A 25,410-nucleotide genomic window follows, 5' to 3' on the forward strand; every position below is an offset into this window, starting at 1 on the left:
ATTTGTCTTTTTTTAACTTGAACAAATTATTTTAGAATTTTTGAGAAATAATAATCATACTGGCCATGAAAATTTGGATGGGAGGAAATAATTAAAAAAAAAAGGGGTTGAGTGCAGTGGCTCACGCCTGGAATTCCAGCACTTTGGGAGGCTGAGGTAGGAGGATCACTTGAGCTCAGGAGTTCCAGACCAGCCTGGGCAACGTGGTAAAACCCCGCCTTTACAAAATACACAAAAAAATTATCAGGGTGTGGTGATACACACCTGTTGTCTCAGCTACTAGTAAGGCTGAGGTGGGAGGATCACCTGAGCCTGGGAGATTGAGGCTACAGTGAGCCGTGACCACGCCACTCATTCCAGCCTGGGCAACAGAGCAAGATCCTGTCTCAAAAAAATTGTTTTTTCATGATTTCATTTTAAGTCTCTTTGTAATATACATTAAAATATGTAAATTTGGCTGGCCGTGGTGGCTCAAGCCTGTAATCCCAGCACTTTGGGAGGCTGAGACGGGCGGATCACGAGGTCAGGAGATTGAGACCATCCTGGCTAACATGGTGAAACCCCGTCTCTACTAAAAAATAAAAAAAAAAAACTAGCCAGACGAGGTGGCGGGCGCCTGTAGTCCCAGCTACTCAGGAGGCTGAGGCAGGAGAATGGCGTAAACCCGGGAGGCGGAGCTTGCAGTGAGCTGAGATCTGGCCACTGTACTGCAGCCTGGGCGACAGAGCGAGACTCTGTCTCAAAAAAAAAAAAAAAAAAAGTAAATTTAACCAAAAATATGTGGGAAAAATTTGTGATGACTTTTGTTCTCACATCAATAGAAAATGTTTTAAGAGTTTTGAAGGAAAAATGGCATTTCCCTAGAATCAAGTCCCTATGTTAGTTTTTTCTTGTGTCATGAAACAGTATGTACAACTGATAGATTTCTGACTTCAGTGTTGGTATTTAAGTAAGTATAAATAGCTTCTTTTTCTGATCGTCTGTGATAACTTATATTTAATATAACACAGACTACATGTACGTTATGTGTGTGGAAAAGGGGAGGAATGAAGCCTACCCTTTCTGGCATAGTAATTATAAAACTGCTTATCCCACCTTATATGTGATTTTAGTGAGAAAGATAACCAGTTGTGCCTTTGCTTCTCCATGGTTGGTAAATAGACTGCATGTTTATGAGCAGTGATGCTACACTAGGCCTCTAGTGGGTCTCAGCAAAGGCTTGTCGATTACATGCATTGGTTTTCCCGTGTCCTAATGCCTCAGCGAAAGAATATTAGTGTGTTATTCCTCCCAACCTCTGTCTGTCTTCAGGTACTAGTATACATGGACAACCTCTATAAACCCTTTCTTTAATGTTAAATTAAATTATGCAACATCAGTTGAAAATCACTCCAGCTGGGATAACTAGGAAAAAAAATAATAAAAATAAAGAAGGTTTGGAGTAGAAAAGAAAAAGCAGAGCAGCTAGCATGGAGGATTTTGCGGTGGAGGCTTGGGAGGGGAAGGGTGTCGGAGGGAAGGAAGCAGATCCATCCATCTGAACTCTTCTTTTTTGGAAGAGTTCTGGAACCTGAATCCTTCCTCCTTTCCCTGCTCCTGGGTCTGGAGCCATATGGTGTGTAAGAGGGGCTGGGGGTGGCTCTCCTGGCTTGAAGCTAGGAGAATTGGGGATGAAGCTTAAGAGATACTCCCCAGTTTATTGCGTAGTTGAATGAAATTCCACAAAGCCTTTTCTGTTCCAAACGCCCTCATTTGTTCTTCATCTCAGGAACCATAATAGGAACTGAGAAGTAGGAACAAGCAACTCTGAGACAAAATCAGAAAGCATTGAACACACAGGGAGCCAGATTTTTTGCAACTAAGTAAAATGAATTTACAACAACTGCATTAAAGCTGCAGGTGTGAGAGTTTCTAAAAATGTTTTAGAGTACTACAAGGGATGATAAGCAGAAATGAATAGCAAAGTATCCATTGATAATATTTTGAAATTTTGCAAAATAGCAAGCTACTGTGGTCATATTATTTTAATGAATGCATACACATTTATGTGGCATTCATAGACTCACTCAGCCCCACCAATCCCTTTTGCTTCCATAAAGGATAGATTTTCTCACAAACAAATTCTCTAGCCTTGGTGGGGAGGTGTATTAGTCCATTTTCATGCTGCTGATTAAGACATACTGGAGACTGGCAATTTACAAAAGAAAGAGGTTTAATTGGACTCACAGTTCCCTGTGTCTGGGGAGGCCTCACAATCATGGTGGAAGGCAAGGAGGAGTAAGTCCTGTCTTAGATGGATGGCAGCAGGCAAAGAGAAAATGAGGAGAGGACTCCAAAGCAGAAACTCCTGATAAAAACACAGATCTCATGAGGCTTATCTGGTACCACAAGAACAGTATGGGGGAAATCACCTCCATAATTCAATTATCTCCCACTGGCTCCCTCCCACAACGTGTGGGAATTGTGGGAGTACAATTTAAGATGAGATTTGGGTGGGGACACAGAGTCAGACCATATCATTCCACTCCTGGCCCCTCCAAATCTCATGTCCTCACATTTCAAAACCAATCATGCCTTCCAGGCGGTTCCGCAAAGTTTTGACTCATTTCAGCAGTGACTCAGAAGTCCACACTTCAAAGTCTCATCTGAGACAAGGCAAGTCCCTTCTGCCTATGAGCCTATAAAATCAAAAGCAGGCTGCTTATTTCCTAGATACAATGGGGGTACACACACTGGGTAAATACAACCATTCCAAATGGGAAAAATTGGCAAAACAAAGGAGTTACAGGGCCCATGCAAGTCTGAAACCCAAGGGGACAGTCGAATCTTAAAGCTCGAAAATGATGTCCTTTGATTCCATGTCTTGCATCCAGGTCATCCTGATGCCAAGAGGTGGGTTCCCATAGTCTTGGGCAACCCTGCCCCTGTGGCTTTGCAGGGTACAGCCTCTGTCCCGGCTGCTTTCATGGGCTGATGTTGAGTGTCTGTGGCTGTTCCAAGCGCACGGTGCAAGCTGTCAGTGGATCTGCCATTCTGGGGTCTGCAGGACAGTGACCCTCTTCTCACAGCTCCACTAGGCAGTGCCCCAGTAGGGACTCTGTGTGGGGCTCTGACCTCATATTTCCCTTCTGCACTACCCTAGCAGAGGTTCTCTGTGAGAGCCCCACCCCTGACGCAAACTTCTGCCTGGGCATCCAGGTGTTTCCATACATCTCCTGAAATCTAGGCGGAAACTTCGCAAATCTCAGTTACTGACTTCTGTGCACCCATAGGCTCAACACCACATGGAAGCTGCCAAGGCTTGGGGCTTGCACCCTCTGAAGCCATGACCCAAGCTGTACGTTGGCTCCTTTCAGCCTTGGCTGGAGTGACTGGGACACAGGCGCCAAGTCCCTAGGAGCACACAGCATGGTGATCCTGGGCCTGGCCCATGAAACCACTTTTTCCTCCTAGACCTCCAGGCCTGTGATGGAAGGGACTGCTGTGAAGACCTCTGACATTTTCCCCATTGTCTTGGGGATTCACATTTGGCTGCTTGTTACTTATGCAGATTACTGCAGCTGGCTTGAATTTCTCCTGAAAAAATGGGATTTTCTTTTCTATTGCATTGCCAGGCTGCAAATTTTTTAAACTTTTATGCTCTGTTTCCCTTTTAAAACTGAATGCTTTTGGCTGGTCGTGGTGGCTCATGCCTGTAATCCCAGCACATTGGGAGCCTGAGGCAGGCAGATCATGTGGTCAGGAGATCGAGATCATCCTGGCTAACACAGTGAAACTTCGTCTCTATCAAAAATACAAAAATTAGCCAGGCGTGGTGGTGGGTGCCTGTAGTCCCAGCTACTGCGGAGGCTGAGACAGGAGACTGGCGTGAACCTGGGAGGTGAAGCTTGCAGTGAACCAAGATCATGCCACTGCACTCCAGCCTGGGCGACAGAGTGAGACTCTGTCTCAAAAAACAAAACAAAACAAAACAAAAACAAAAAAAAACTTGAATGCTTTTAACAGCACCCAAGGTAGCTCTTGAATGCTTTGCTGCTTAGAAATTTCTTCCGCCAGATACCCAAATCATCTCTTTCAAGTTCAAAATTCCACAAATCTCCAGGGCAGGGGCAAAATGCCACCAGTTTCTTTGCTAAAACGTAACAAGAGTCACCTTTGCTCCAGTTCCCAACAAGTTCCTCATCTCTATCTGAGACCACCTCAGTCCTCTTTCGTTGTCCATATCATTGTTCATTTCATTGTCCATATCATTATCAGCATTTTGGTCAAAGCCATTCAACAAGTCTCTAGGAAGATCCGAACTTTCCCACATCTTCCTGTCTCTGAGCCCTCCAAACTGTTCCAGCTTCTGACTGTTACCCAGTTCCAAAGTCGCTTCCACATTTTCAGGTATTTTTTCAGCAATACTCCACTCTTGGTACCAGTTTACTCTATTAGTCTGTTTTCACGCTGCTGATAAAGACATACCTGAGACTGGGCAATTTACAAAAGAAAGAGGTTTAATTGGACTCACAGTTCTGTGTGGCTGGGGAAGCCTCACAATCATGGCAGAAGGCAAGGAGGAGCAAGTCAGGTCTTACATGGATGGCAGCAGGCAAAGAGAGAATGAGGAAGATGCAAAAGCAGACCCCCTGATAAAACCATCAGATCTCATGAGACTTATTCACTACCACAAGAACAGTATGGGGGAAATCGCCCCCATGATTCAGTTATCTCCCAGCAGCTCCCTCCTACAACATATGGGAATTATGGGAGTACAATTCAAGATGAGATGCCGCTCCGTATCAGGAGGGGTGTCTGGAGCCCTCTGCTGGGGGAAGTGCTGTTGTAGTTATTGAGTCCCAGTAGCACACCCTTTAGAATGTGACAGAAACATCTGAACTTTTTTGACTGAGGCACTTTCTTTACACTCCGCAGTATAAGAATGCGGGAGTGATTGAGTTGGAAGCATGCATCAAGGCCGTACGTGTCCTTGCAATTCAGAAACGGAGCATGGAAGCGTCAGAATTTCTTCAGAATGCAGTTTACATTAACCTTCGACAGGTGAGTGTACGTCTACCTATAAGTGGAAGAGTTAATCTAGTTCTTGTGGAATTAACTATGAATTCAGCTTCTTTTGTTTTGCTGAGGTTCAGCATGCCATGATAAAAAATGTTGAATCTTAACTTGATTTCTAATTAACGTGGTTATTTGTATATTGTACTTCTTTCATTGTGGTATTTAACTTTCAAAATTCAGAACTTGCTGTTCTTTGCATTTTTTTGTTTGTTTGTTTGGAGAAATAACTGTGTTTTACTAGCTTGGCAACCTTCAACAAACTTCACGCCTCTTGTCTTGATATTGTCACTCATGAAGTACTTGCCATTTGTAACCCTGTTTGGGGTGTTGGGTTTATACAACAGGCAGTTTGTGAAAGCACTTATATAGCTCCTTTGACACAGTGGTAACCTAGCAAATAATACTTAAATCTGAATCTGAATGGATTTTTAATAAAACAATCATCAAAACCTTTCCATGTGGATTGATGATGCTAAATCCTAAAATTGATAGTCTTAGAAGGATTTTAGATATTTAGTTAATTGAACTTGGATCTTTATAGATAGGGAAACTGAGACCAAGTTAAACAATTTGCTTAAGGATACAAGACGAGTATGAGAACATAGGTCACTGTAATTTAGCAGATACTTAGTGAAGAGGGTGTTGTGCTAAGGGTGGGGGAAAGAGGTGAGGCAGGTGGGTCCTGTCCTCATCCATCTGACGGTTTTGTGGGAAAGGCAGACATTGACCAGTGGGTAAGTGGAAAAAAAATTGGAGGTACAGGTGCCAAGGGAGCAAGTGGCAAAAGAATTTAATTTAGTTTAATGGAGGTGGAGGGTGTGGGGGCCAGGGACTGTCTCTAAGTCAGTGAGACTGGAACTGGGCCTTGAAGGATGAATAGGAGATAGCCAAGTAAAGAGGGGATGGGAGAAGGTCATTCAGGAAGAAAATGGCTCAGCATGAGTGATGCCCTGAAACAGAACACATCGCTGGGAGAGACCAAATAAAGTCAGAGATGGCGGTGGGGGTGGAAAGAGGGGGAGATAGAGAGGGAGGGGAAGAGGGAGGGAGGGAGAGGAAGAGAGAGGGTAGGAAGGACAGAGTCCGAGCGGGAGGGCTTTCTTCTTTCTTGGCCAGGTGAAGCATTTGGGGCTGCTTCTAAGAGTGGCGGGTTTTAAAAGCAAGGTCTTGACCGGGCGTGGCGGCTCACACCTGTCATCCCAGCACTTGGGCAGGCGGAGGGGGATGGATCAGGAGGTCAGGAGATCGAGACCATCCTGGATAACACGGTGAAGCCCTGTCTCTACTGAAAAGACAACAGATTAGCCAGGTGTGGTGGCGGGCGCCTGGAGTCCCAGCTACTCGGGAGGCTGAGGCAGAAGGATGGTGTGAACCCAGGAGGTGGAGCTTGCAGTGAGCCGAGATCACACCACTGCACTCCAGCCTGGGCGACAGAGCAAGACTCTGTCCAAAAAAAAAAAAAGCAAGATCTTTACATCAGGGACTGATGCAACCAGATTTGTATGGAGTGGAGGGAGAGAGAGGGAGGGGGCCCATTGCAGAGGCCCTTGGGGAGCCCAGGTGAGCAGTGCTGACAGCTTCCCCAAAGGATTGGGGCTGTTGACGGGAAGGCCAGCCCACTGGAAACGTGCTTGGGGGTCTACGTGGAAAGGGTCAGTGGCCGGCTGTGGGTCGGGTGGAATGGAGTATTCCTCCATTAGGTACCTGATGGTCAGGCTGGGCTCTGAGGAAGGCAAGCTGCAAGGCAGTGGTGGAGGGAAAGAGGAGAGGTTCAGCTTTGCACATAACGAGAGAGGTGTGGGTCTGGGGGCTCAGGCGAGAGGGCAGGGGGTGGAGGAGAGAGGAGAGAGACTTTCAAATCAGTTTCTCTTTTGAACACACAAAATGTGTGACTAATAATAAGACACTCATGCCTCTATCATCCAGATTTCATATGTTGAAATGTTGCCATATTGACTACAGAGATTCTTAATTTTTTTCAATCAAAAGCGAATAACCTAAGTAGAAACAAAACAGTTCACCACCATCTCAGAGTTGGTCCATATTTTGGTACTTTATAATGTTTATAGCCATAGTCTATAAAAAGAGAGGCGTTTTAGCATGAGAGTTGAGCACACAGACTGGGTACAGACTGCTGGGGTCGGCATTCCAGCTTCACTTGCCTTGGCAAGATGTTTAACCTCTGTGTGCCTCAGTTCCCTCTTCTGTAAAGTGTACTTACTGCCCCTCGGACCCCTCATCTTGGCTAATTTCCTAGATTAGACATTGGCAGGGAGGCCGATAAGCCAAAATGGCAAGTGTCAGCATCACACCAAAGGGAGAGACCAGAACAGAGTAAAGCCCAGCCCGTAAACCAAGTAAAAAACAAGCAACAACAGTCCCTCAAAGCTGTAGGCCACATAGTGTAAGGGAAACAGCACCACCATTGGTGCAGTGTGTCATCAGAAGAGCATTAGGAAGAGGTCCATATCTTTCAGTTTATATTGAAGTTTCTGGTAAAGATGGGCAGAAGCGGGAACCTGACATTTCAAAGTGGAAGCTTCAGTTACCTGGGTGCCCAAGGGGACGTATTCTCCCCAGTGATTCCGGGCAAATGAACCAACATCTGGATCATACCTCTCATTTGACACACTTTTCAGGGGACCTCGGAGGGGTTCAGCACTGTGCCGGGCCACAGATTTGCAGGGCCAATGAGGATGTGGTCCCTGCTCCAGAGCTTGATGTTCTAAATGCTGAGGGTGGAGGGCTTCCTGGAGGAGGTTCTCTCCGAGGAGACTGAAAAGTACCCGGCAGAGTGGGGCTGAGGAGCGTCTGAGCAGAGAGACTGGGTGTAAACATGTGGCTGGGTGTGAGCTCTGAGCACAGAAGTCACTTGGGGGTCAGAGCAGTTTTGTTTGTGAGGGACAATGTGGGGAAGAGAGGCCCTGACGCAGGCTGCGGTCAGTTCCTGTTGTAGGTGTTGCATAAAAGTTATCAGGTGGGCAAGAGAGAATCCCTGGAGGAATCCAAGCTGGGAGTTGCAGTGGAGTCGAGCTGTCAGATGGGCTCAGGTTCACACCCTTGCGTTGCCACCTGTTAGCTGTGTAACCTGGAGCACAGTCACTTGGTGTCTCTGCCTCTTAATGTTATGGTCTGTAACATGACAGGATAACAAGCTCATGTGGTCACTGGAAGGACTGGCTTTGACACCTCCTGCCCAGTACGTTCTTGGTGCCTGCCCCATAAAGTGACTCTGCGATGGGCAAGTGTTATGATCAGATTGGAGGGTGTAAAGAGACATGTATTTGTGACAGTGTAGGGTGGACCGTGCTTTTAAACAGACCCTCCGAAGGCCTGAAGCAGTGGAATTGCAGACAATTTGGTTGGGAGCTGGGGGCAGGGCTTTGAGACTGACTTGCCCTTAACAACTGGAGTTGCCTTTGCAAGTTAATGCTGCTAAATTGGGCTTGCTGGGAATCTGTTTTCACTGGTGGGTATAGAAACACACATTTCATAAAATAAAATGTTTTCACTTAAAATGTGAGGACATTTTGTTCTTTGGAGCAGCCTGTCCTTTTGCTGTTTGCGCTTTCTTCCTGTGGACCACTAGAGGTCAGCAAAGACACGCGGGAAGGGGAACAGCGCTCTCCAGTGCTGGGGGGGGGGGGGGGGGGGGGGGGGGACACGGGACAGTGCAGATGTGGTTCCGTGGCCCTGTGAGTTTTCCCCAGCACGAGGCTTGGCTTGAGTTGACTCATCTCCATGTTTGTTTGCCAGATGAGCAGGCGGCAAGATAATGAGTTCTGGTGGGATTTTATAAGAACAATAAAGAAGAAGGGTCTGTAGTTTTTCTGAAATAGAACAAGCTTTTGGTTCTTGATCAAGTATGTTCCATTGTAGAATTGATGAGTTGTATCTATTCCTGGAAATGACTTTGGCTAATATGGAAATTTTGAAAGGAACTGAGATATAATTATTTCAGGTTCCTTCTGCATTCTTAAGAATCCCTGTGCAAATATAAAAACTGATAAATAATACATCTGGATTTAGTGGCATTGGAAAGGATTTTTTTCATTTTACGGAATTCACTGCTGAGTTCCTTCTCTTTGTGTGCAGGGATATGGATTGACCTGTCTTTAGTTGTTTAGGTGAGTGGCTTATGATAATTATCTATCTAAGATAATTCACAAATGGCAGCAAACACCTCATTTAATAACTGTCTACCTATACATTTATGGGTTGGACATGTGGATTTTACAGGCAAATAGTGAGGTAGAGGTGAGGTGGAAGAAACATGGACTTTGGCCCCCCAGATTTAGGTTGAAGTTGCCATTTCCTCACTGTGCAACCTGGAATAGTTATGTAACCTCATTAGCCTGTTTCCAAGTCTATAAAATGGGAATGATAGCTGAGTATGGTGTTGGGCACCTGTAATCCCAGCTACTCGGGAGGCTGAGGCAGGAGAATTGCTTAAACCCAGGAGGTGGAGGTTGCAGTGAGCTGAGATGGCACCACTGCACTCCAGCCTGAGTGACAAGAACAAAACTACATCTAAAAAATAAAATAAAATAGGAATGATGATACTGCCTTCTTTCTAGAGTTGCTGTAAGTTGTAAATGATAGAATAATGCATATAAAGTGCTAAGCACTGGGCTTGGCTTTTAGAAAGCATTCAGCAAACATGTCTGCCTCACGCCTCACTGGTTGTATCAAAGGGATGCAGGCAGCTCCTGTTTGTTGAGGACCCGTTAACAGACAGTTTACAGGCTTGTGAATTTGGGTATTTTCTTTAATCCTTATAATTCTGTGTTTCCAGTACAGTTATTCTTGTTTGTAGAGGAGAAACCTCAGGCTAAGGAAAGGTCGTACAACTTGTCCAAAGCCAGCCCATCATTTCAGAGGGAAGGGCCTCTGGGAGGTGTGCTGGTTCTCTCCTTCCTGCCCTCACTCACATGTTCCACACCAAAGGCCAGGCACTCGGCGCTGTGTCAGTCATCTGCTAGCCTTGAGTGTTGAGTGGGCTGTGAAACAGACATGGTCTCGCACTGACTGAGCTTCAGATCTAGAGGGGGAAATGGGTACTGAGCAGATAAACATAAACATAGATAATTGTAAATTTGATCCAAGGAAAAGAACATGCTCTGCCTTGTAGACCTGGGGAATTTTCTAGTCAGGCCTGCTCTTGCAGTATTAATCCCGTAAAATAAGCTCTGTTGGCACACAAAAAGGATGAAAAAGCAGAGCCTCTCCATTATTGGATAAGCTGAAACTCATTGATAATACGAGTGATTAAGCAGCCAGCTTGTTGCATGCGTTTAGCTAGATGCTTTTCAGATATTGGCCATAATCATCACAACAACTTTGCAAAGTAGTTTATTACGCTCCATTTTAAGGTTGAGAAATTGAGGAGAGGAGTTTGCCATGTATCCAGGATTGTCTTGTAGATACCACCATTGGTATTTAAACCATTTGGGTTCTAAAATCCAAGCTCTATGTACCACATCAGGTAGTTTCCCCCAAACTACCCAAATGGTTGAAATTCACTTTCTTAATTCTTAATTCTTTTCTTTTTTAAGACAGAGTTTCGCCCTTTTAGCCCAGGCTGGAGTGCAGTGGTATGACCTCGGCTCACTGCAACCTCCACCTCCTGGGTTCAAGTGATTCGCCTGCCTCAGCCTCCCGAGTAGCTGGGATTACAGGCATGTACCACCACACCTGGCTAATTTTGTATTTTTAGTAGAGGCGGGGTTTCTCCATGTTGGTCAGGCAGGTCTTGAACTCCCAACCTTAGGTGATCCACCTGCCTTGGCCTCCCAAAGTGCTGGGATTACAGGCGTGAGCCACCGTGCCTGGGTCCTTTCTTAATTCTCAATTAGTCAAAAATGGCAAGTGACAGTAAGAGAAAGTGGTAGTAAGCAATTGTTTGAAAAACTAGAAAATAATCTGACTTTACCAGATTAGAGAACATACTCTAGGATTAATGCACATTGAATCTAACACCCTTTGCCTCCCACAAACCAAATATTCAGGAATGATTTTGAGCCATTTGAAAACATTTTGGCTTATGATACTGCTGACTAAGACCTGCCACCTCTTTGTTCCTGGTTAATTTTCTCTTCAAAGCCGTTCAAATTTTATGCAGGCTACTCTGTTCAGATGTAAGAATAGCCTCTTTAAAATTTTTGATGCAGTTCCTTAATGAAGCTGTTGCTAAGGAAACCCAGGAAAAGCCTGCTAGATATGCACATAATAATTGCAACCTCAGAACTTTATGTCAATTTAAGCTGAAAATCAGAGGCATGGGGAGATTTAGGAAAGGCTTTTTAAGCTAGAAAGGGGGAAAGTAGTAGGAATGCAGCTTAGCTATGGCTGAAACTGTTCAGTCTAGCCAGAAGGGTGCGTGGCTTTCAGAGATGGTTTGTGAGGAATTCATAGTTCTCACAAAGAAGCTGTTGGATGGGGAAGGAGGAAAGTCAAGTTCCTCATTAGAGATGGAAAAGGAGAGAGAGGGAACTGAGACATTTCTGAATGAACAAGAGTCTGGTATATAGCACCTTGTCTTTAGAAGAGAGAAAGAGGCATATAGGGATATCTCTCTTGAGTGAGCAGTCAAAGCTGCAGAGATAGGAGCAAGCCAGGTGGGCCTCTGATGTCCTGCTGGGCTGTGGATGGCAGCTGCCTGCAAAGCAGTGGGAATCTTTGACCCAGTCCTTAGGTTGGAGTTTCAGATCTCCATTCGAAGCCCAAAAAGTGGTGAAAGAGGGAGAGGACTAAAATAAAGGAAAAGCCAGAGCCTGGAGAATGAGTCCCATATATGTGCTGTGGGTTGTTCTGTTTAACCCAGGGAGGCATTGAGAATGGAGCTCCAGGATGAGAATGGTGCTTCACAGCTTCCCGCATGGGGACATGCCTGCAGTTGGTGCAAATCCTTATTTCATGGGCGTTGATATTTCTCTCTTTTTATTTATTTGTTTAGAGACAGGGTCTCACTTTCTTCCCCAGACTAGAGTGCAGTGGTCGGATCTCCTCTCACCGCAGCCTCTGCCTCCCAGGCTCAAGCGATTCTCCTACCTCAGCCTCACAGGTAGCTGGGGTTACTGGCACCCACCACTACTGCCCTGCTAATTTTTGTATTTTTAATACAAATGGGGTTTCATCATGTTGGCCATGATGAAGGCTGGTCTTGAACCCCTAACCTCAAATGATTCACCTGACTTGGCCTCCCAAAGTGCTGGCATTACAGGCATGAGCCACCACGCCTGGCCTTCATCTTTATCTTTTTGCTTTAGCTGTTAGGAGCCTTAGCGCTGAGTATCTAGCTTACCCTTAATAATTACACCTACTTCATGGCAGACATTTTTGTGATTTAACCTTCCCCTGGTTTCCTTTAACTAGAATTCTCATTTTCTCTTTAGACTGATTTTTATCTTTTTTTTTTTTTTTTTTGGTTATTGTTGTTAAATTGTATGTGTTTAAAAAATTGATTTTAGATCCTTTTTTAGAATGAGGCAGAATGTAAATAAATGCATAAACAGAGCGTATTACAGACACTGCTTTTAGAAATTCTAAGCTCTTTACCTTAGGGGTTACCTTAGAGCTGAGCTGAATATTAAAGTGATACATTTTTAATAGGAAAGTTTGGTAATGCATGCAGATTCTAGAGTGGGGACTGTATCTTATTAATTTTTTTAGCCACTGTGCGAAGCAAAATACTTGTCATAGACCAGGCACTTATTAATGTTTGTTGGATTCATGAAGTGGAGTTAGCTATGACTCATGCTCCATCCTGTGGCACTCGCCAGCGTCAGCACCACTTGCCTGAGCAGCCGTGACAGCAGTGACCTATTGGTGGGTGTGCACACCTGTGTCTGCATTTAATACGTAAAACCGCCCCATGAGGGATTGCTTTTATTATTTTATATTTGTAATGTATAATATATTTTATTTTTACTTGGAAAGACTTCAAACCTTCAGAAAAGCTGCAGGAGTAGTCCAATGAACACTTACGTGCCCTTCATCTAAAAGGGCAGTGTCAGCCGGGTGCGGTGGCTCATGCCTGTAATACCAGCACTTTGGGAGGCCAAGGCGGACAGATCAGCTGAGGTCAGGAGTTTGAGACCAGCCTGACCAACATGTAGAAACCCCATCTCTACTAAAAATACAGAATTAACCGGGCATGGTAGCGCATGCCTGTAATCTCAGCTACTTGGGAGGCTGAGGCAGGATAATCGCTTGAACCTGGGAGGCGAGGTTGCAGTGAGCCAAGATCGTGCCATTGCACTCCAGCCTGGGCGACAAGAGCAATGTTTGTCCTTCTGTGTCTAGATTACTCACTTAGCATCATGTTTTCATGGCTCATCCGTGTTGTAGCATGAATCAGTCCTTCATTCCTTCTATGGTCACGTAGTATCCGCTGTATGGAGATAAATGTTTTATTTATCCATGCGTCAGTTGATGGACATTAGGTTGTTTCCACTCTTTGGCTATTAAGAATAATGCTGCAATGAACACTCATGTATTTTGTGGGAAAAAATTTTTGTGGGAATGTACAAGTGTTTGTGGGCACATGTATTTTTAGTTCTCTTGGGTATATACTTGGGAGTGAAATTGCTGGGTTTAACTTTTTGAGGAACTGTTAAACTTTTCCAAAGCAGCTGTGCCATTTTACATTTCTACCAGCAGTGTCTGAAGGTTCCAGTTTCTCCATATCCTCATCAACACTTGTTATTGTCCATCTTTTGATGACAGCCATTCTAGTGGGCATGAAGTGATGTCTCATTTTGGTTTTGATTCACATTTCCCTGATGGCTGATGCTGTTGAGCATTTTTCCCATGTGCCTACTGGCCACATGTATATCCATTCAAACTTTGTCAAGTTTTTTTTTTTTTTTTTTTTTTTGAGACAGAGTCTTGCTCTGTTGCCCATTCTAGAGTGCAGTGGCACAATCTCGGCTCACTGCAACCTCTGCCTCCCGGGTTCAAGCTATTCCCCTGCCTCAGCCTCCCAAGTAGGTGGATTTGCAGGCATACACCACCACACATGGCTCATTTTTGTATTTTTAGTAAGACAGGGTTTTATCATGTTGGCCAGGCTGGTCTTGAACTCCTGGCCTCAAGCGATCCACCTGCCTCGGCCTCCCAGATTGCTAGGATTACAGGCATGAACTACCATGCTCGCCCCATTTCACTTTCTTGATGGTGTCCTTGGCAGCACAAAAGTTTCTAATTTTGGTGAAGTCTAATTTATTTATTTCTTCATCATGTGTTTTTGGTGTTATATATTTAAAAAAATTGCTGGCCGGGCGCGGTGGCTCAAGCCTGTAATCCCAGCACTTTGGGAGGCCGAGATGGGCGGATCACGAGGTCAGGAGATCGAGACCATCCTGGCTAACACGGTGAAACCCCGTCTCTACTAAAAAATACAAAAAAAAAAAAAAAAAAAAAACTAGCCGGGCGAGGTGGCGGGCGCTTGTAGTCCCAGCTACTCGGAGGCTGAGGCAGGAGAATGGCGTAAACCCAGGAGGCGGAGCTTGCAGTGAGCTGAGAACTGGCCACTGCACTCCAGCCCGGGCGACAGAGTGAGACTCCGTCTCAAAAAAAAAAAAAAAAAAAATTGCTAACCCAAGATAATGAAGATTTATTGTTTTCTTTTAGGAACTTTATAGGGTTAGTTTTTACATTTAGGTCTGTGACCCATTTTGAGTTAATTTTTGTTCATCATGTGAGTTAGAGGGTCGAGCTTTATTCTTTTCCTTCTTTTTTTTTTTTTTTTTGAGATGAAGTCTCTCTTTGTCACCCAGGCTGGAGTGCAATGGTGCGATCTTGGCTCACTGCAGCCCCTGCCTCCCGGGTTCAGGTGATTCTTCTGCCTCAGCCTCCTGAGTAGCTGGGATTACAGGCGCCCACCACCACGCCCGGCTACTTTTTTTCTATGTTTAGTAGAGATGGGGTTTCACCATGTTGGCCAGGCTGATCTTGAACTCCTGACCTCAGGCAATCCATCCACCCGGCCTCCCAAAGTGCTGGGATTACACGCATGAGCCACCACTCCTGGGCTAACTGTATTCATTTGTATATGAATATCCAGTTTCCCCAGCAGTATTTGTTGTAAAGACAATTCTTTCCCCATTGGCACTCTTGTGGAAAATTAGTTGATTGTAATTTTTTTTTTTCTGGACTCTTAATTCTATTCCATTGATCTTATGTGGTACTTATGCCAGTACCACACTATCTTGGTTATTATAGCTTTGTAGTAAGTTTTGAAGTTGGGAAGTGTGTGTCCTCCAACTTCGTTCTTTTTGAAGATTGTTCTGGCTATTCTGGGTCCCTTGTACTTCTATGTGAATTTTGGCATAAGCTTGTCCATTTCCCCAAAGAAGCCAGCTGTGATTTTGATAGAGGTGACATTGAGTCTGTGGATCAATTTGAGGTGTTTTACCATCTTAACAATATTGTCTTCCAATCCGTGAACATGAGATACCTATAATAAAGAACCAGCAAATCTTCCTTTTTTCCAGGAAGGAGACAAATTTAGTTGGCAGGCAAAACTTAGAATTTAATTTTTTTGTTTTAATTGATTATTATTATTATTATTATTTTTTTTGAGACGGAGTCTCGCTCTATCGCCCAGGCTGGAGTGCAGTGGCCGGATCTCAGCTCACTGCAAGCTCCGCCTCCCGGGTTTACGCTATTCTCCTGCCTCAGCCTCCCGAGTAGCTGGGACTACAGGCGCCCACCACCTCGCCCGGCTAGTTTTTTTTGTATTTTTTAGTAGAGACGGGGTTTCACGCTGTTAGCCAGGATGGTCTCGATCTCCTGACCTCGTGATCCACCCGTCTTGGCCTCCCAAAGTGCTGGGATTACAGGCTTGAGCCACCGCGCCCGGCCCTAAATTGATTATTTTTTATCTTGGCCATTTCCTAATAAGAAAGGCATCTTATGTTACTGTCATGTTTAGATTAGGTGTTCTAGGAATCAGTAATTTCATCCGTAGGATATGGGTTTTATTAAGCTTATAGATTGTCTTCTCATTTTTTGGCTTCATCCTTTTCTTTTCTTTTTTTTTTTTGAGACGGAGTCTCACTCTGTCGCCCAGGCTGGAGTGCAGTGGCGTGATCTCGGCTCACTGCAAGCTCCACCTCCCGGGTTCACGCTATTCTCCTGCCTCAGCCTCCCGAGTAGCTGGGACTACAGGCGCCTGCCACCACACCCGGCTAGTTTTTTGTGTTTTTAGTAGAGACGGGGTTTCACCGTGTTAACCAGGATGGTCTCAAACTCCTGACCTCATGATCTGCCCGCCTCGGCCTCCCAAAGTGCTGGGATTACAGGCATGAACTACTGCGCCTGGCCCGCTTTCTTAATTTTGTATGTCCCTTCAAGGCTTCATTCTAGTTGGTGGCTTAATTTTTTCTTTTTATACAAATTTAATTGCAATAAATAATTCTTTTATAAAGCAAACAATATATGGGGACAAGTGATTTATCCTAGTATTTCTTTCCTGTATGTGCTTCACCTTAAATGTGTCATGTATAATGTGAAGATTTGGGGCTGATATTAATTCTCTTAGGGGAGGTGTGATGTGAGCAGGATGGCAGAATAGGACCTTTTGGCACTTGCCCACCTGAAGAAACAACCTGACAACCATCCACACACACACCTTCACAGGAGTCAGGAAACCAGGCAGGAGACCACAGCCACACCCAGGAAACCAGGCAGGAGACCACAGCCACACCCAGGAAACCAGGCAGGAGACCACAGCCACACCCAGGAAACCAGGCAGGAGACCACAGCCACACCCAGGAAACCAGGCAGGAGACCACAGCCACACCCAGGAAACCAGGCAGGAGACCACAGCCACACCCAGGAAACCAGGCAGGAGACCACAGCCACACCCAGGAAACCAGGCAGGAGACCACAGCCACACCCAGGAAACCAGGCAGGAGACCACAGCCACACCCAGGAAACCAGGCAGGAGACCACAGCCACACCCAGGAAACCAGGCAGGAGACCACAGCCACACCCAGGAAACCAGGCAGGAGACCACAGCCACACCCAGGAATCCAGGCAGGAGACCACAGCCACACCCAGGAAACCAGGCAGGAGACCACAGCCACACCCAGGAAACCAGGCAGGAGACCACAGCCACACCCAGGGCTCGCACATAAATAAGAAAAGGTGCATGCAAGAGGATGGGAAGGACAGCCTTGCACCACCGGAGTCAGCCCCCTCTGGCCCCAGGCAGCACAGCATGGAGGGAGACGACCTTTGCCAGGGAAAGGAGAGCAATGTGAGTGCCAGGCCTGCCTCAGACCTCAGTACCAGGCTGCCCTGATAAAAACCAGCACTGGGCAGGCCCTGTGGCCCCGAACACCAGGCTGGGCCATGGACTGAGCAATGTTTTTAAATGCAAAAAAAAAAAAAAATAAAATAAAAGTATGTTAATAGTTAAAAAGAAAGAGAAGAAAAATTTCAAACAATACTGAAGTTTGGAAAATACCTAGTGATTTCTGTTTTGGCAATATAGTGGTCCAAAAACTCTCAGCACAAGTTCCTTAAAATTCTGATGAAGAGATAAAAATCCCACCACCCCCATCCCCAGCATCTTTCAAAATGCATAGCTCATTGTTAAGAAGGAAAAGGAAATCCTTTTCCCAAAAGCAGGAATTCTGAAAGTCAGTGGGCCTTGGAAGGCAGAGAATGCCCTGTCTAGCTGTGGTAACAGCTTTCAGTGCTCACATAGGAGGATAGGAAATAAACCTTAGACCTGCCCAGACTTGGGAGTTGGATGGCAGACCCATGTGTAAAGCCAAGGTCCCCCAAACGACACGTTTAGTAAAAGAATGAAATAGAAAATATCTCAGTCCTTAAAGTAAGAAGATAAGGAAACTTGATCTTGTTGGAAGGTGTATTCGGGTTCTCTAGAGGGACAGGACTGATAGGATATATACATATACAAAGGGGAGCTTATTAAGTATTAACTCACATGATTATAAGGTTCCACAATAGGCCGTGTGCAAGCTGAGGAGCAAGGAGAGCCAGTCCCAGTCCCAAAACTGAAGAACTTGGATGTTCTAGGCAGGGAAGCATCTAGCACGGGAGAAAGATGTAGGCTGGGAGGCTGGGCCAGTCTCGTCTTTTCATATTTTTCTGTCTTCTTATATTCTTAAGCGCGCTGGCAGCAGATGAAGGGTGGGTCTGCCTTTCCTAGCCCACTGATTCGAATGTTAATCTCCTTTGGCAGCACCCTCACAGATACACCCAGAATCAATACTTTGCATCCTTCAATTCCATCAAGATGACGCTCAGTATTAAGCATTACAGAAGGAAATAAAACCAATCCAAAGAGGGTTTATTTTAAAGTTGTCCTGGCATAAGAGTGACCACAAACTCCTGGCAGAAAAACATATATCTTTCTGGAGTGAGAAGCTATGTTCTGAATGAATCAGTGAATAGAAAATATAAAAAAGGTTCACGGAAGCTCTGGATAGAGATGTTAGACCCCAAATGTACTACTTTTGTCTCTCTCCCAACGTCTCATTTAAGTATCCCAAAGTATTTTTTTTTTTTTGAGATGGAGTCTTGCTCTGTCGCTCATGCTCAAGTGCAGTGGCATGATCATGGCTCACTGTGACCTCTGCCCCCTGGGTTCAAGCGATTCACCTGCCTCAACTTCCCAAGTAGCTGGGATTATAGGCACACACCACCGTGTCTGTCTAATTTTTGTATTTTTAGTAGAGACGGGGTTTCACCATGTTGGCCAGACTGGCCCAAAGTGTTTTTATAGGAAAGAAACTATAATGACAATCATATCTGTTGCCACCACGATGTGCTGGGAATTCAGAGGGGAATACGAATGGTCTCCTCCTGCAGAGAGCTCTTTCTGTTTGAGGAGACAGGTCTGCTGTGTTTTGTGAGTGTAGTGCGGAAGGCATTAGTCTATTTTGGACAGGCAGGAGAGGAGTTTAGGAAAGCAGTGATGGGGGTGGGTGATGTTTTAGCTGTGTGTGGTCTTATTTAATTGGTTTTTAATTTCAGGCTCTATGAGTTGTCATTGGAGGGACTAGATTTTAAGGAGAACAGACTTAAAGAAACTCAGAACTTGGCCGGATGTGGTGACTCACACCTGTAATCCCAGCACTTGGGGAGGCTAAGGCGGGCGGATCACCTGAGGTCAGGAGTTTGAGACCAGCTTAGCCAACATGCCAAAACCCCACTTCTACTAAAAATACAAAAATTAGCTAGATGTGGTGTCAGGCACCTGTAATCCCAGCTACTCAGGAGGCTGAGGCAGGAGAATTGCTTGAACCTGGGAGGCGGAGGTTGCAGTGAGCCGAGATCATGCCATTGCACTCCAGCCTGGGTAACAAGTGTGAAACTCTGCCTCAAAAAAAAAAAAAAAAAAAAAAAATCTGGTATGGAAAGATGAATGTGAAGAAAAGCTGTAGTCAGAGTTCAAATCATCTTTAAAGTACACATGAACACGCTGGCTCACTAAACCCAAAGATAGTAAAAGTAGACAGTATTTCTTGAAGCCAAAGGAGTGGGTTTTTCAGGTTATCCAAGAGTGAATCAAAGGCTGGAACCAGGGTGATCAGGGGTCAAGTGTGGCCTTTGCGTGGCCATCTCTTTTGGATGCTGCACTCACCAAGGGCACTGACTGTTTACAAAGTGTCCTTCCTCTAGCACGTGGTGGGTACACCTGGTAGTCTAGGAACCTTCCAGGTACCTGTCCAAGGCATAGGGCACAGCATACCTGTTTCAGCCATCTCTCCGTCCATCTTCTTCCCAACACTGATTCTTTTTTTTTTTTTTGAGATAGAGCCTCCTTCTTGTGCTGGAGTGCAGTGGCGCGATCTTGGCTCACTGCAACTTCCACCTCCCGGGTTCAAGTGATTCTCCTGCCTCAGCCTCCCGAGTAGCTGGGACTATAGGCACCCACCATCACTCCTAGCTATTTTTTGTATTTTTAGTTGAGATGGGGTTTCACTGTGTTGGCCAGGCTGGTCTTGAACTCCTGAGCTCAGGTGATCCGCCTACCTCAGCCTCCCAAAGTACTGAGATTACAGGCATGAGCCACATTGCCTGGCCCCAATACTGTGATTCTTTATGGGCCTATCTCCTCTACTACTTCATGAATTTTTGACAGACGGGGTCTTATTGAAGTTTTTGTTTTGTTTTCTTTCTTACCGTTGAATGATTAAAACTGAAAATGGATCCAATGACTTTAGGCAGATGCTTTTTAAAGGAAAATCCTTGGTGCATGCTTCATACCCCTATTCCGGGATGTAAGAAAGTAAGTTAGGTTTTTTCCAAACTTTTTTGATAGAACTATATGGACAGTTTGTATAATTTTGAAGACGTCTTTTCTCTCCAGGTAATTATGGCTGGAAATAGCTGGCGAGAGAAGCAGAGTGTGTTTTCCAAACCTGGGAATGTGTGGGGCCCGCTGTTTCCATCCTGCATTCTTCCACGGTCATCACTTACTTGAGTGCTGCCACCAGGCTGCCCCTATGCATCTGTCACGCCTTGTTCTTCTAGTCACTGCAAGTGCCCACGTTTGAGAAGGCTGATGAGGATTAAGGCATTTTCTGAGCATCTGTGGCTGGTTAACTTGGGGGTAGAACCTGTGGTTTCAAAGGCATTAACTAACAGTGATAGTTCTGTTTCTTGAACACTCACCGAGAGTTTTAGGCTTATGCTCAGTGTTCGCATTATTTTATTGAGTCTTTTCAACAATTGTAATTAGATTTGATGATCCCTATTTCTTAGGGATCATGCAGATGTGGCCCTGGAACTCAGGACTTGACAGCTCCAGGCTGTATTCCTCCCTCTCCATCCTGCCAGAGACAGTCCTGTGTCTGGAGTTTCCCTCGGATGTTATCACTTTATTTCTTATTAACAGAATAAAGCAGGTCTAAACTTACTTTCTACTTGGAAATGGAGTCGTGAATTAATATTCGGATCCCCCAGAGTCTGCCTTGTGAGTAAAGCTCCTTGTCTTGAGGAGTCTTGGAGCCACTTCCGTTGGAACCTCACATAAACATCTGGGCCCTGAACTCGGACTTCGTGACTGTGCAGCCTGGAGAAAGATTAGAACAGAGATGTGCTGATTAATATTCCCTAAAAGAGCAGCAGGTTGGAAATGAGTTTGGGGATTTCATCTCAATATTTCTTGAGGATCTTGGCCTAGCTTTGCCTGGGACCGTTTTGTACTCCCTGGCTCCTTGTGCCATAGGTGCCTGTGTTGACCAAACATGGCTTTGTCCCGAGGCTCCCTGGGCTCACGGCTTCTTACTCAAGTGTCTGCCTAGTGCCCAAAAGCAGTTGCACTCGAGCTTTTCCCATTAAGGAACCGTTTTAGGGCTTTGAAGTGATGTCAATTCCATTTGCAATATAGTGTTTATCATTTGATTTCTTATTACACTGAAATGATAAGAGGAATGAAATAATATATTACTGATCATAGTATCACAACCTTTCATCTTAGAGAGAATCAATGGGAGTTCTAACGCATTGGAGGCCAAGGCATGTGACCCTCCCGGCTGTCACCTTTGTTTTAGATGTTGGCCTCTTTAAGGGCACTGGCTAAGATAAGTATTTGTCTTCTCTTCCCCAACACCTTTTATCATGTTTGGCACAAAGTGGTGCAGCTGAAGGTCTGGGCATTTCCAGATTTGTGATAAAGGTATTAAGTACCCCCACCTCTTCTTCTTCTTCTTCTTTTTTTTGACACGGAGTTTCACTCTTGTTACCCAGGCTGCAGTGTAGTGGCACGATCTCTGCTCACTGCAACCTCCGCCTCCCGGGTTCAAGCAATTCTCCTGCTTCAGCCTCCCAAGTAGCTGGGATTACAGGCATGCGCCACCACACCTGGTTAATTTTGTATTTTTTAGTAGAGACGGGGTTTTCTCCATGTTGGTCAGGCTGGTCTGGAACTCCTAACGTCAGGTGGTCTGCCTGCCTTGGCCTCCCAAAGTGCTGGGATTACAGGTGTGTGCCACTGCGCCCGGCCAACCCCTGCCTCCTTTTTACAGACCTCCTCCACCTCCTCCCTGGATGCTGTCCTCCAGCACTGGGGCCTCTGCTGCTGTACTGTGCACTCCTGGAAAGGGACAGGCCATGTCCTACTCAAATTTGAATATTCATGGACCATAGACCTAGACAACAACTTCTAGGTGAAAACATAGGATATCTTTGTGACCTCGGGCAAAGGTTATCTAAGATTAGGACATAGAAGGGCACTAACTATAGAAGAGAAAACTGATAAATTGAGCAACATCACAGTGAAATGCTTTCGCTTATTAAGACTCCCTTAGGAAAATAAATTGGCAACAGACTGGGAGGAAATATTTGCAAAACATGTATAACTAAGGACTTGCATTCAGAATATATACAGAACTCCTACGACTCAGTAATAAAACAAACGATCTAATTTTAAAACCTGTCAGAAGATTTGAACAAGCACTTCACAAAAGGAGATATACCAGTAGCCAGTAATCATATGAAAAAGGTTCAACATCATTACTTTTCAGGGAAATGGAAGTTAAAGCCACCAGAACATCTAAAATAAAAAAGACTGATATCCTCATATGCTGGTGAGCAGGTGGAGCAACGGTGATTCTCACACGTCGTCGGCGTCGGCATGAACTTTCACTCTAAGAAAAGTGGGGGTGGCAGAGCTGTGGCATGTACATAAATAGTACGGGAGACACAGAAAGGACATTATGGAGCCCAGCATGGTTAGGAGAATTTAGGGAAAGAAGCGGCAGCTTCCAGCTGAAGGGTGTGAGGATGAGCTTCTTGGAGAGGGTGGCCTTGGAACCGAGGCTCCAAAGGGAGAGTCAGACTTGGCTGTGGAGGGAGCGCAGGAGCAGAGAGCCTGTGCGTCCCGGCGGCGTCCCCTGGTGCACTCCACCTCATACGCTTCCACCCATGATTCTATGTCAAAGTGTATTTCATTGGACTTAGAGCAGCTATTTTGTGTCTTTGTTCATTGATTTATTGTCGTCCTCCCCACTGATTCTAAGCCAGGAGACTCACCCGTCATTAGCATGGAGGCCCCCAGGGTAGGGGTCTTAGCCTGTTTGTTCACCGCTGTATCCCCTGCCACATAGTGGCTGGCACAGAGTAGGGGTTCAGTAAATATGTGTTGACGGAATGAGCAGACAAATGAGTTAAAGTTGTTCAGTTTGGTGAGGTCATAGGTAGGCAGTGGGGCCTCGAATTCCCAGAGCAGGTTGGGCCTGACTGAGGAGGGCCCGGCATGCCCGTGAAGGCATTTGGCTCCATTTTACAGTCCTGGAGGGGTCTAGTGGTTTCAAGATGGGGATTATCTTAGTCCGTTGAGGCTGCTGTCACAAAATGCCACAGACTAGGTGGCTGATAAACAATAGAAATATACTGTGCACAGTTCTGGAGGCTAGAAGGCCATGATCAGGTGCCAGCAGGTTTGGTGTCTGGGGAGGGCCCACTTGCTTGTTCGTAGACCGCCATCTTTTCTCTGTGTTCTCACATGGTGGAAGAGGTGAGCTAGCTCTTTAGGGTCTCTTCTTATAAGGGCACTAATTCCATTCGTAAGTGCTTCACCCCCCGACCCAATCACTTTGTAAAGTCCGCACCTCCTAATTCCATCACCTTGGGGGCTAGGCTTTCAACGTGTGAATTTTGGGGAGGCACAAACACTCAAACCATGGCTGGGGTGATGGGCTCTGAGCCATGTCTCAGGAGCCTTAGTCTGGCAGGGATGTATGGACAGGTGAAGGAAGGTGGAGAGGTGGTACGAAGACGATGCCGATTCCTCTTCCAGATGAGGGCTGAGGAGGGCCCCAGCGAGGCCATGGCAGTGAATGCAGAGGAGAGGGGATGGAGGGAGGGTGTGGAGGCCCAAGTTGGAAGGGCGTTCAAGCTCAGACTCTGTACTCACAGAAACATCAGGGAAACATTCATCATCCAGGGCAGAGGAGGGAGAGGAGCGCTTCCTTAAGCAATGCTCCTGGAGCAGCAGAGTGGGCTCTGCCTGCCTTCCTCTCTGAAGGCAGCTGTGCGGTGACCAGGGCCCAGGCCCAGAGTCAGGTCTTGTCCCTGATACTTCTTGGCTGTGTGATTTTGCACCAGTGATTCATGTGTCCTTGAGCTGTTAATGTCCTTATATGCCAGCTCACAGGATGGTTGTATTGAGTAAATCAGGTATGTTAAGTCTGCTGCCATACAGTAGGTGCTAAAGAAACAGAAGTTGTCAGCTAGGCACGGTGGCTCACACCTGTAATCCCAGCACTGTGGGAGGCTGAGGCCGGCAGATCACTTGAGGTCAGGAGTTTGAGACCAGCCTGGTTAACATGGTGAAATCCCGTCTCTACTGAAAGTACAAAAATTAGCCAGTCATGGGGGTGGGTGCCTGTAATCTCAGCTACACAGGAGGATGAGGCAGGAGAATTGCTTGAACCTGGGAGGCAGAGGTTGCAGTGAGCCTAGATCGCACCACTGCACTCCAGCCTGAGCGACAGAGTGAGACTCTGTCTCAAAAAAAAAAAAAAAAAAAAAAAAGAAAGAAACAAAAGTTCTGATTGCTCCACTACAGGGTTGTTGGGAGGATTCAGTTGGGTCTTGGATGAAAGAAAACTTTTTGTAAACTCTGAAGTCTTAAGTCTAATTTCAATGGTATTATTAGCAATTTATTACCCAGTTACATGGTTCTGTGTCTTCTTGTGTTTTAGGAGTTTTTGTGTTTGATGAAAGACCTTGATAAAATCTTGTTGTGTAGATGAACTCTTGTTCCTTTTCTTTTCTTTTGTAAAGGAACTTAAAGTAGAGGTCTCAGATTTGTAGCAAGTACCTTTGTAGCAGAGAATCTGGGCTTTATCAGCAGGAGGACGGGCTGCACCTGCAGCCATGGCTGGGGAAGGTCTCAAGCCACCCGGCGCTGCCCTGGGGCCTGTGCCCTGCACTGCTCACCAGGCATTCCCTCTCCTTGATGTCTCCTCAGGTCTTTGTTTTATGAAGAAATATTTTTAATGTGTGCTTCTTTTTTTCACTTATACGTTTCTTTCAAAAGCTTTTTACTTTCTCTCTGTGCTTCAGCTTTCTGAGGAGGAGAAAATTCAGCGCTACAGCGTCCTCTCCGAGCTCTACGAGCTGATCGGCTTCCATCGCAAGTCTGCGTTCTTCAAGCGCGTGGCCGCTATGCAGTGCGTGGCCCCGAGCATCGCAGAGCCTGGGTGGAGAGCCTGTTACAAACTCCTCCTGGAGACGCTCCCCGGCTACAGTCTGTCACTGGATCCCAAAGATTTCAGCAGAGGTACTGGAGTCCCCTTGCTGGCACTGAGATGTTGCTTTCTGTCAGATAATCACATGCTGTTTCAGCCCCTGCCCTGAGTG

General features: G+C 45.7%; 1 protein-coding gene across 3 annotated transcripts in view; it reads left to right on the top strand.

The window, feature by feature from the left end:
- TRAPPC9 (trafficking protein particle complex 9) overlaps positions 1 to 25,410 on the top strand; it is a 735,254-nt gene that overhangs the window by 59,955 nt on the left and 649,889 nt on the right. For all 3 annotated transcript variants that reach the window (XM_030937644.1, XM_030937642.1, XM_030937643.1), the window contains 2 exons: positions 4,918 to 5,043; positions 25,114 to 25,330. In XM_030937644.1, the coding sequence (XP_030793504.1) occupies positions 4,918 to 5,043; positions 25,114 to 25,330 (343 nt within the window). The remainder of the gene's footprint in view (positions 1 to 4,917; positions 5,044 to 25,113; positions 25,331 to 25,410) is intronic.

The sequence above is a fragment of the Rhinopithecus roxellana genome, chromosome 9 (genome assembly GCF_007565055.1).
Source record: "Rhinopithecus roxellana isolate Shanxi Qingling chromosome 9, ASM756505v1, whole genome shotgun sequence".
Classification (NCBI taxonomy): domain Eukaryota; kingdom Metazoa; phylum Chordata; class Mammalia; order Primates; family Cercopithecidae; genus Rhinopithecus; species Rhinopithecus roxellana.